At 34.3% G+C, this 12,607-nt stretch overlaps 1 protein-coding gene across 1 annotated transcript; it reads right to left on the bottom strand.

Annotated features, from left to right (window-relative positions):
* Nucleotides 1–8,244: 8,244 nt before the first annotated feature.
* LOC106122302 (cytochrome P450 6k1-like) lies at nucleotides 8,245–12,149 on the bottom strand. The gene is made up of 10 exons (XM_013318241.1): nucleotides 11,956–12,149; nucleotides 11,395–11,553; nucleotides 10,931–11,131; nucleotides 10,455–10,607; nucleotides 10,040–10,227; nucleotides 9,779–9,945; nucleotides 9,268–9,386; nucleotides 8,975–9,080; nucleotides 8,550–8,798; nucleotides 8,245–8,417 (listed from the first exon to the last, which is right to left on the bottom strand). Exons 1-10 carry the CDS (start codon nucleotides 11,959–11,961, stop codon nucleotides 8,245–8,247), a joined length of 1,521 nt encoding a protein of 506 aa, XP_013173695.1. The 5' UTR covers nucleotides 11,962–12,149.
* Between the last annotated feature and the right edge of the window lie 458 nt (nucleotides 12,150–12,607).

Genomic DNA, 12,607 nt, shown 5'->3' on the forward strand with positions numbered 1-12,607 from the left:
TGTCCGGACACCGAAGTTACGGCTTTGTGGCGATCGCAGCGCCTTACGACTATTATCGGAACTACAATCTCTTAGAATAACATTTGGCATGTGATGTGATTTTATAAAAGAATTCTATTTACTTTAATATGTAATAATTTATTAACATTTATAATTAGTTACGTTTTATGTGTTAGTGAGGAAATGTGATTTTCTAGAAAAAATACATTAGTTAAACATGAAAATATTGATTTCCATTGTAACAAAATGCAGTTTTTATAGTGATTTTAGACCATGCGAATAAAACCACTCAAAAATTTAGAGTTGGTTTTTAATAAAAGCGTAGAACAAAGGATAGGACCGTATATGTTTTATAAAGAGAAGAATTTAACCGTTAGTTTTCGCTGCCAGAACATCAATAAAAATATAGATATGACACTATGTTGACATACACGTGTTTCTCCAATGAAAACGCAAGGTTACATCTGTATACGAACATTACGAACCTTTTCCGCGTCTTCCCCACAGACGCTGTTCCGCTAATCTTATATTCCATTCGCAAACAAACTTCCTATTTGTTCCTACAAATCCTTCGTCTGTCTTACAAATAAGAAAAAAAGAGAACGTTTAGGTACTTTCCTTTCACATTTAAATAATAGATTTTGTTAGTGTTTCGCAAAACACTAAATAGCGTTATAAAATTTAATTTCCACTTTTTACTATAAAATAATCTATAATCATTTATTGTCGATCTTCTGTCGCAAGAAAACCATTTAATTATATTGTACAAACACTTTAATTATATCGAAAAACAAAATATTATAAGGAGAATAGTCTTATAAAGTCAATGGCGAAAAAGAGAGAGAGAAAATCGGAAGAGTCATAGATTATATAAAGCAGTTTTACGGTTGCGTTATAACATTTTAAACAAAGTAAAATGTTTATAATGATTTTCATCATTCAATATCAAATAATTTGAATATAATTTACTTCAATAAAGTAAGTCAAGTTGATCCTCTGAAGTGTAATAAAGTTGAGGAGTGTGAATAAATGAGATTTTACGAGCAACAGCCCCTCGGCGTGTAGTTGTGGCCTGATAGCTCTATGGGTGGCTTGTGAATTGTGCTCGATGAGGCCGCGTGTCTAGGTACTTGAGTTGATTACAACATTAAATGTTAATTAACTTTAACAATACCTTCGATAATCAGTATCAGTATCAAATCAGTATATAACTGTGATAATGCAAAGATAGGTTACGGCTGTCCCGACTTGAGCATTTCTTTTTTGGTGTCGGGGAAGTTTTCCAAACGCACCTTTTCGACAAAATACGTTACGTTAAATAATACAAATAATATAATAAATAATTGAAAATCATATCAGTAACGTGGAACAATAAAATTATTTAAGAATAACATTCACAAACATAATTGGGAACTACACAGAATCTTTGCAACAAATAAAATAGAACTAGGGCAAAAACGACAAGCAGAATAAAGTCTAATTTATCTTTTTTTTTTCGACATCGGTATCCATTTGATGTCGATCGTTCCACTTCGTTGTAAAAAAGGCAAGGCGAGTGTGGCTGCAGTCAGTCAACGCGCAGAGCAAATAGCAGCGGTCGAGCGGTCGCCGGAATACAGAAATTGTGTCACACGAAACGAATTTTAACCTCTTTTTACTCGATCCCGATCGAAATCTAATTTTCAAATTCCTACTCAAAGTCTAGGGATAAACTGTACCATACTAACTGGCAAATAGTAAAGATATGACCTGCGATATATGAAGAGATCTTAACTAAGAATGTGGTCAAAATATGGTATAAATATCTACAAATATAATGACAGCCAAGGTCATTGGCACGCCGCGCAGTCCTCTCCCCCCGCAACTCGCAACCCCCTGCTACAAAATTGTATTCTGCGCAGCGACTCGCGCGAAATTAAGAACTGCCAAGATATCTGAATACACGCTAATTTAGTAACTATTACTTATGTAAATGACAAATTTGATTAGATAACTGCTTAACCACATTCTCTCGTATAAACATTGTGTCAATTTAGCGTATATCGTAATTTAATATGGCTCGTAATATCAAAGGGGCGCAACATGCGACCATAACCACAACAACAAAATTGAATACAAAGTTCTTTGGAACTATTCCAGTATATTAGCAATAAACTTTTCTTACATATAATAGCAAAATGAATAATATAATAGTGGTCTCGTATTATTAAACATACATGACCTTAATCTGAACTTAGTAGAACGACTCCTTATTTCTTTTTTTTTTTAAATTCAGCGAAAATACCTTTTTAACGATAAGTATTTTAATAATATAAAAGCCGTTAAAGTTTTTAAATGAAAATGAAGTGACTGAATGTTATGAATGAAACAAAAGAATAGAGAGGATAATAAGCGAGCTAATAGAACTATCATTAGCAGTTCGATGCAGTCATTCAGACAATGAACTGATCGCTTCAAGTTCGCTCTATTGAACTAATAACTTGAATATAATATCAATATTACGATAATAGATAATATTTAAGTTGATTAAAAATGTTTTATAGTGACGTCATAGTTAAAGAACCTTTTCTATTTGTCATAATCTTTTTGGTGCCAAATCTAAACGAAAATGAATAGCAAAAATATACTTTTAATATGCTTTCCAAAATTGTCCATATCATATTTTATGAATTATTGCTGTTGCCCGCGACTCCGTCTGCGCGGGTTTAAAAATTAGATAGTATAGCACCGCGTCGACATCACGCCACCTCTCGAACTGAGCGCGCCCCGCCTTCGTCCCGGCAATCCGCCCGGCTGCGCGCCCGCCGTAGTTCCCCCTTTCCCTTAGTTAGCCGCGAGCCTTGATTTTGTAAACACGCGTAGGCACGACTGCCGGGACGCCGCCGCTGTCCTACCAACGATGTATTGATTACGTACGACACTGTAATGTTATTTCAATTAATTAAAAGTTTTAACTTCCAAACGGACTTTTACTAAAATAGCAGCCAATTCTCACACCTACTTAATATGCACATAAAATTTCATAGTAATCGGTCAATCCGTTTCGGAGGAGTATAGTAACTAACATTGTGACACGAAAATTTTTATATAACATTTTTGAGTAACTTAAAGCGTTTATTGCAGCGTACGCAACAAAAGTCCTCAAATGTCAATAATTTTCCCCGTTTTTGCAACATTGCTCACTGACGCTTCGCTCCTATTGGTCGCAGCGTTATGTTATATAGCCTAAAGCCTTCCTCTATAAATGGACTATCCGACATAAAAAGTTTTTTTTTTAAATCGGACCAGTAGTTCCTGATATTGGCGCGTTTAAACAAACAAACTAGATAGATTAGTTTTTCAATTCTAATAATATCTTAATCATTTACTTTGTCAAAGCTTTATATAATACATAAGCAAATGGCTCATGTAAAGACAAAGAGCGAAGTTTTCAAAGAATGAAAGCATTCATAGAGCTATGTATTCGTACTACAAGAACTTCATTACACTTCCTCTGTTCACTTTTAAATAGTTAATTACTCGCAATGAATAGAACTTTCTCCTTTGAAAGTTTACATATTATAAAATAACTAAGCTTTAGTTTCAAAAGCTTTACTTCTCTTAGTTTAATTAAACTTGATAAAGCTATTTTTATAGATAATATGTTTTGTCGCTTTGTGTTTACTAACCAAATAATTGATTAAAAAGATTCACAATAAGTAAAGTTGCTAGTCTTTATAGAGAAAAAATAATTAGAATACTTACGCTAGACAACTTGCATAAATAAAACTTAAAAGTATTACTTAACTATTTAATTAAAGATAATAGAAAGTTTTTGTTACTATAAGTTATTGCTGACGATTCACGAAATATAGTGTCATCTCGCTCATTCTATTTGTTAAAAATAGAGACAAGAATGTGTTTGACCACAAGTATGTCAGCAGTAGAACTCCAGCAGTTTGTGTGCAAACTGTGAAAAACGTGATAAAGATCAATAGATTGCGAGAAAAGCGAAGAGACGATATCACGACACTAAATCAGCACCAGTTTCATTACAGCACCGGATAAAAACATTCCGTCCCACTTTTATTTCAGCTTTATCTTCAAAGAATAAAATAAAACCGACGTACGTTACTCGAATTCTAAGCAATTCTACTGAGAGGAGAAAAAAACGACAGATGTGTTAAATAAATCAGTTTTTTTCTTATCAACAGTGACGTCATGTCTATCTACTTTGACCTTTATCATGCCCCTAGCTGGTGCAGAATTGGTATCTCTTAGTGAAGTTTTACTAAGAGAAGTGTACACTTAGTGACACCCTTAAGTCTTCTGAGTACAGCTATAGGTGTTATAAATTTAATAAACTTGAATATTTTAAGACACTCGTACCTGACAAGGACCGTATCCTTTTGATGTAAATTGCTTTCAACGAATTTCTCTCAGCCATGACAGATTGTAATTGAATTTAGTCGCTTGAAATAGATTTATTAGTTACGTATTTATGTATTGACGAATCGCTCGCTGTATTGATACGAATCAATAGAATACCTTAAATAGACAGGGTCGGACTTGGTAAGGAGGTTACAGACAGGTTATGTAGTAGGTATTTCTGGTTATTTTATAGGAAGTAAATTTAAGGCTAAATGTTAGTTTGATTCTTCTGTAATATTTTCCTTATCATTTGTACATCGTTTATTGTCATCAATAAATAAAGATCAGGCGCATAAAGTATGAAGTGTGACGTCATTATATCGTTGTTTTTATAGCTGCTCGTTGGATATTTATTGTGAATGTGCCTCTTTTATGCCACGTTATGGTTTATTTATTACCAACCATTGTTATAATAAAAGTAATACCTCAATAATAGCTTGTACCATTTTGTAAATTGATGCAAATGTAACTCATAAAATGATTATTTTTATGAAATATTATAAACAAAGTTGATTTAATTATAGTCAACTCAAATATTTGGTTGAAAAAGAAATAAAATACTAAAACGATTCTTTAATATTAATTTTGGGAAGTTTTCAAACTGCAACCATAAACTATTAGGTCGTTAATTACCACTAAAACTGTTCGAGGAAGTAAAATAATGGAGGTAATTTTGCAGTTGGCGTAAATTTGCGCGATATTTCAGCCGTCAGGTTAACATGTCCGCATAGTTAGCGGGAAGTATGCTCGACTTCGGCGGCCTCTGTACTACACTACGACCCACTTCACAACTTTCCTATGTATAATCGCTCGTCATATTACGTCATTTATTTACATTTACTAACTATACTATGCTAGTAACCTCGCTTTTTAACGAATAAAAGTGGCCTTAAAGTCTTTGAATTTCACTCTTCTTAAGGTTTATTCTTGAGTTTTCGAAAATACTGTCTTCTTGTTTGTATTTTTGTACGTTTATAAAATCGTACGGTTCCTCATCACCCTTAAGTTACATCACAAATCAACAGGTATGATTGTGGGGATCATTTTAGTCAGCTTATGCTACAGGGCTGTCTGATCCGAGGACTGCAATTGTTGCAGGGCGCCCAGTCCCCGAGCAATATTGACGCCTGGGCTTTACGCTCTGGGCGGGCGCAAGCTACTACTTTCAGGGACAATACGACCCTGGTAAATTTAATAGAATATGTATTACGATCTAAAAATAAATGAAGGGAGGATTTTCTTAAATCGGAATAAATTTTATTTGCGTGACGTAACAAAGTTTAGTTTGCGTTAAGAAAAAGCGGTGAAGCGAGCGCTGCGTCATCGGCGAACTGGGTCAGCGGCTGACCGCGTAATTAATCACCCTCATTTAGATATTCAACGGGATGAATAAGGATTTATCCCGAAGGATTTGTGCCGGCGAGCTATTTAAGGTCGCCCGTCTGGAGGTGGCATCACCTCGAATTATAACTATAACTCATTGCTTTTTGTGTTATTTGCATTAATTTATTTATAGAAAAATCTTTAGAAAACATCGCTTAATTTCTTAAATTTATTTTAACTAACCTTTATGTTGGCTATACTTATTGTGCTTCGCTATGTCTTTGCTCCTTGCTTTTTTCATATTGCAATTAATTTAAATCAACTCTTTGGTCATCAGGTTTTTTCTATATCATACAAGTAAATATTATGATTATGTACTCTGAAGTTTTACCAATCGATTATTTTTACTACTCTACACCATTAATTGAACTGTCGTCTTTAAGTAGTCTGTGACACTCTATGAGCTCTCTGCACAGCTAGTCTGTGCTAATGCGTGTGCCGTGTCCGAGCCTCTACATTCTAGTACCATCCTGCTGTTTGTCTTCAACATATTCATGCCAAGTTTTCACCATATATGGGTTAAATGCCAGATGAAGCTTAGTTCTTAGTCAAAATATCATAGTGTTTTTGTTGAATATAGCTTTAGGCATTATGAATTGTATCACTTCAGAAAAATACTATCTCTAAACCTTCTTTTGTCTGTATATTTTTTTACATACACAGAACTCTGAAAATAAATACAGAGGTACTTTTTATATCTAATTTAATATGATTAAATTAAATAACACAGCATAAAATAAGTCACGAAAGGTGTAAAGTCTCGCACAGAGAGGAAATCTTCAAGGAAAAATAACATTTGAGTTTCCTGTAATTTTACTCAACAATTTTCTTCCGCCTGAAGAGTCGGCGCCGCGAGAAAATAAAAATGACGTTAAGTCTGCTGGATTAGGCGCTTTGTAAATGTTCACTAAAAGTGAAGTTGGTTTTTTTTTCCAGAGCAAATTATTATTTTTTTTGGTTTCTTGTTATGTAAATTACAAGACTTAAATTAACTTGTAATCTAAGCTGATATTCCAAAGGAGTAATCCTAGTCCCATAATATATAATAACTATCAAAAGTTTTTAATGCTGATTAAGATTACAATGCAAGTTCAAAAATAGTTATTTAATTTAATCACTAGTAATAATAGATGTATTCTATTTATGTTGGTAATTCCCTTATTATTTTAATTCTATTTTAGTGTACTTTAAAAGTTAATTATTTCTCATTTTACTTAAAGTAAAAGGCAGCAAGTACAAGAAATGTACATTAGCGCTTTATTTCTAAGTCGGCTAATTTGTTGCCTTTCTTTGTTACCAGAGACAAAGGATAAGAAAGAGAGAAAAAGTTTAATTATACAACAGGATGTTCCTATTTTCTAATACTTAATAAAATAGATACTTTAATTTAACAAGAAATTTGGAACTAAATTGTCAATTTAAACATTACAACTAGACTAGTAATAGAGGCATAGTACTTAAAATTACAAGAGGCTTTCTAGCGTTAAGAGCCTTAACTAATTTAACCCTTTTTTATATCGTAATAAAGTGCTTTTGAGTAATAGAAGGTCTAGTAATATAATTACAAAGGACAACCAAAGCACCTCCTGTAAGGGTCGACTTCAAAGAGAGGAATAATATCTTTGCCAATTGAATTATATCGTGCACCAGCTCTCGCCCGCGACTTTGTCAGTGCAGAATTTAGATAACTAAGTACGTCTAAAATTAATATTTTACTATAATTGGAGTCTATGACATAGTATTTCGTACACATGATATATAATATTTTCGTAGCTGATAACGAAAAACAATTTATATTATATTTGTTTGTATGTTTATCCTGCTGGCTGCGTTTGTTCCGTGTAATTTCCGGAACGTCTGGATCGATTTAGACTGGTAGTTATTGCGCGTGAAATATTAAAGGATACTTTTTCTTCTGCGCTGACAAAGTCACGAGCAACCGCTAGTACATAAAATATGTTTATAGAACAGCCGGAAGCATTAAGCGGGTAGTGCTGGCCGGAAGTAAGGTAGCTTCGATATTATAGTAATGCCTTACGACAAATTGCCAAGGATTTATCCTTATTTATAGTTCACTCGGAGCAAGTCGTTTGTGCGTAACTACAGAAATACAATACCACGAATTTGAATTGACGTTGTGGTAGAGCTGGCAACAACATCTTTTGCTCGACCGACGCAAGTGAAGGACATTCTGCGTTTCGATCGATCAGCGCGCGTACCAGAGGTCAAATTTTTGTCCACATTCTTTTTCCATCCTTATAACGATAATGATGGGAAGTGGAATTGGATTTGCCGAAGGAGAGAATGCATGGAAAGGAAAAATATCTTCGTTCCATTTGTCCTCCTCCTTCGTTGATTGATCGCTATTTTGGCGAATACAGGTGGGATCTAGGTTTACCAACATAAAATATAAAATAAAAAAATTTAATCAATAAAATATTTTTAATATCGCTACTGCCTTGGCAAGAATTGCACATATAATTGCTTTTCAGGCGTGAAGAACAGCCCTTGTCTGGCGATGTGGCTCTCTGAGGGCGGGTCGGAGTCGGGCAAGGGTTGGAGTCTGTACTTCAGGATGACAGAGGCGATTGCGTGACGAAGATTCAACATGGCGAAGCGTTGACCTGACAAACAGTGTAACTTCATAAAGAAATTGTAGAATATTGATTTTTTACACTGAATATTAACTTTGAAAATTAATCGTAGTGAAAATTGACAAATGATGAAATAACTTCAAAGTTAATTTGATTTATTACCTATGCAGTTTCGTGGGCCTGCTCCAAACGGCAGGAACCCAAAGGACTTCTTTACCAGGCCATCGTCAGTGAGGAATCGTTCCGGGATGAACTTATCTGGTTCAGGATAAACGAGAGGATCATAGCGCATCCCTATAGAGTTGATGAGCACGGGTGTTCCCGCGTGGATCGTCAGGTTCTCATTTACTTGGTAGCTCCTCGCCGCCATCCGGTCTATCCATCCTAGCTGAGAATACTTCCGTAAAGTCTCTGCAAGTTCAAGACAGTTTCTTGGAAATAATAGGAATGTTTTCCATATTTTACAATATCTGTGGCTGCGACGTTGTCCGCGCGGAATTAAATAAAAGTTAGTTAGTATCCTATGTATTCTTCCAAACTATTTTCTACATCTATGCCAAATGTTAATAAATGTTAGTCATACATACCATTTATAACGCTATCCAAATAACTTAAGTTACAGATATCATTTGTATGAAGATAATCATCACCCGTCACAGGTCTGCCTTCTGATACTTCTTTAAAAAGCTTGTCCTATAAATAAAAAAGTAATAGCAAAGACTACATTCTTTTAAATCATTCAAAGACATAGCTTATTGATTTAATAAAATAAAACTATAGACTATCTAAGAGCTGTCTAAGAAATTAAGCTTAATGTGAATCTCCAATATTGCCATCCCTTTCAACCTCTTTGAAAATAAACAGAAATAGTTACAATCACCTGAATTGTTTGATCAAACGCGAGTTCGTACATGCAGAAGGTGAGAGCATTGGCGGTGGTGTCGAAGCCGGCTTGCAGGAATATTATCAACTGTGCTATTATCATATCTTCAGAAATCTCTGAAAAAATAACATCTTTTAAAATTGTGCATAATAAAAAGAAATTAAGACCAAGTTAGTTGTAAGAATTTCTGCAAAACGTAATATTATAGTGTTTTGTTATAATTTTCTAGAGTTTTGGTAACGTATACTCGTCTTTAAACAGACGTAAAGTGGCCAATGAGCATTAAAAATTTCAGAACTATGTCTACTTTTAGTAGACTGACTACATTGAAAAAGAGAGAAAAACTCTATGGAAAAGAAACGATTATTTTTGGTTACAGTGACAAGACAGGCCAAAATTTGACTATCGTAGTGATCTGATTAAAGTCATGATGATATGACATCATCTCCATGCGCTATCTCCTGAGCTGATGATGTAAATGTTCCTGGTAATTGGAGTGATTCTTTACCAATATTCTTGAGCACTTGATCCTGTTTTAATTTCCTCAATGTGTCCAGTAGACTGTGAGGATTCGTGATATCAGCCTCATATCCTCCTTTACTGTTTAAAACTGATCGATATATTTTACGAAAGAAAGCAATTGTCGAGTTTGGAAATGCTTTAGCCTTCAGAAACCTTAAAAAAATTAAGATAATTACTGTGAGTAAAGAACAACTAAATTATTAATAGAGTAATTTAAAAGTGATTTAGTTAAGTTTTAAGTACTCACCATAAATAATTGTCTATAATATTAGCGTCAAAAAACAAAACAATCCAAGTAAGTTTTCTGAGTAAATCAAATTTCAAAAGTATTAAAGTGAATTTTCGTAAAATGCTCTCTCCAGTGAGTGTGGCTTGACCCTCTGCGCCCAAAGTCACCGCGCCTATTATATCTGTTGTATAGTCGCTAAATAATTGCTGAAACAATGAGAAGTTATCCTTTTAGCACCTACAATTTATTTTATTTTACTTTTATTGGCCTCTATCTTTCAAAGTACTAAAACATTATTTTAGTATTTTTGCTTTTATTACTGTCTTTGAGAGCCACAATCGTTCTTAATAATTGACACCTCGATGTTCCTGACGCTCGTCTGCCCACGTCTTTAAAAAAAACTCATCCACAGTATAAATACATTTTCCCTTACCTTGAGATTTACTTGGTTCTTTGCAGACATGTCGTTGTTAATTCTCAATACAAGATCGTTGGTTTTGCATTTTATTAGTCCGTATAAATTTTTAATTTTAGTCGAAGTAAAAAGAGAACTTAATTTTCTTCGCAACATTGACCAGTATGGTTCCTGCAAAGGATTTAGAGTTAACCAGACACAGTACTTTAGTGTAGTTATAGTAGACTAGCTGTTATAGCCCGGAACTCCGTCCGCACGGAATCAGAAAAAACTATTTAGTATCCTATGTAATCTCCCAGGATGTGGTCGACTGGTATAGATGCCAAGATCCAGCGAGATCCATCTATATATCCAAACATGCGCATTTCTTATATAATATTAGTATTATAATATAAGAAAATGTACTTCTCGTTACAATCTGATAGGGAGAAATAAAGAGAGAAAGAAAGAAATCAAATTCTATAGCAATCAAATCAAAAAGATCAAGTGTTTACCTGTAATGTGAATATGTTTTTGCTTCCGACCGCATCGTTAGCGGGCGACCTTACAAACCTCTGTTTGAAATTAGCAGCATCTTTGATCAGTATTCTGTGCGCTGCTTGCGGACAATTGACGATCAGTGCTGGCTTGCAGAACAACCAGATGCCAACGTACGGAGACTTGTACAGGCTGTGTGCACGCTTCAGCAATATTGTCTAGAATTTTTTATTCTATACATTAATTAAATTGGAGTGTCTCTATGTCTGTGCACAAGACCGCGTTTGTTCCAGATAATCTCCTGAACGGTTGGACCAATTTTAACAGGACTTTGACGGGAAGGTAGCTTATTTATGCAGGCATATTATGTACGACTATTTTAAATGTGCGCTGACAAAGTCGCGGGCAACTGCTAGTAAAGAAGAAACTAGTGCTTGTAAAATCAATGAGAATAGAGTGCATAATTGTATGAAGAACTTACAGCGTTATATTTTTGTAGCAAATGTATGTTCCCCAGTAAGGGAATAGGAGGATGGCTCGGTACTCCTCTCTGGCTCCAGTACATCTTCAGTCTGCGCCAGCGCGTGTACAGCAGTGCCGCATAGCACGCGACAACCGCTGATAGTAAATACATGTAAACCTAAAATAATAATATTTTAAAAATTACATTAATTTAAATTTTCTTTGGTAAACTTATGTTCAGACAATGTTACAGCGCATGCATTCTCATTGATGTCAATCAATGTATTATAATTTAAAAATATTTTCAAGATGAGATGAAGTAAATACGCTATAAAGGTCTTATAAGGGTCTAATTTTTTAAACCTTTAAGAGACTAAACATATTACACTATCAAAATAAATTCTCGTGCCCCGATGTAACTACCATAATCCTCAGAAAAGGATTGTCGATTTTAATAAAGTTTTATATGCATTTTGAGTAGGTCTGAGAATCGGCCACTACTTATGTATATATTAACCTCGCGGATGGAGTCGCGGGTGACAATTAGTAATCGATATAATTTAAACTAAAATTCACTTACTGCCATATTCTCGTTCTCGCCGTGTAGAAAATTATCAAAATACAGATATTTATATTAAAAAACTATTAGAATTGATGTAATTGTAAGCAGAAAATACTTAAAGTCACATAACTTGGAAGTAATACATTAAGTTAGCGTGATACAGGACTTGTAAACACCGAGTGGTAAGTGCACAACTTTGTGCTAAGCCTTATAACTACTTCTACTACTGTATTCTTCTTTATACATATACAATACAATACAATACATATATATGACTCTAGCTGTCGACCGTGACTTCCACAGAATTAAAAAAAAGTTAGCCTTCATCAGCTTCCTTACCGTCCAAGTCCCTTCAAAATCGGTCCAACCGTTCCGGTGATTACCCGAACCAAACGCGGCTTTAGGAATAGACACCAGACAGACAAAAAAATTTGGAGATTAGTTTTTCATTGTCCTACGCGAGTTTATCATATGTATGAAATATGATTTATTTACATACATACAGACACTCCATTTTTATTTGTGTATATACATGTGTAGATTCTATTTTTACCTAGAAACAAGTTCCGATGTTTTCCTTGTAATAATTGTTACTAAAATATTTTGTAATTTAAATGCATATTTCTCAACGACAATGTTCTAATGCTGAATCAAGTTTTTCCAACTTGTA

The sequence above is a fragment of the Papilio xuthus genome, unplaced genomic scaffold, assembly GCF_000836235.2.
Source record: "Papilio xuthus unplaced genomic scaffold, Pxut_1.1 DF826923.1, whole genome shotgun sequence".
Classification (NCBI taxonomy): domain Eukaryota; kingdom Metazoa; phylum Arthropoda; class Insecta; order Lepidoptera; family Papilionidae; genus Papilio; species Papilio xuthus.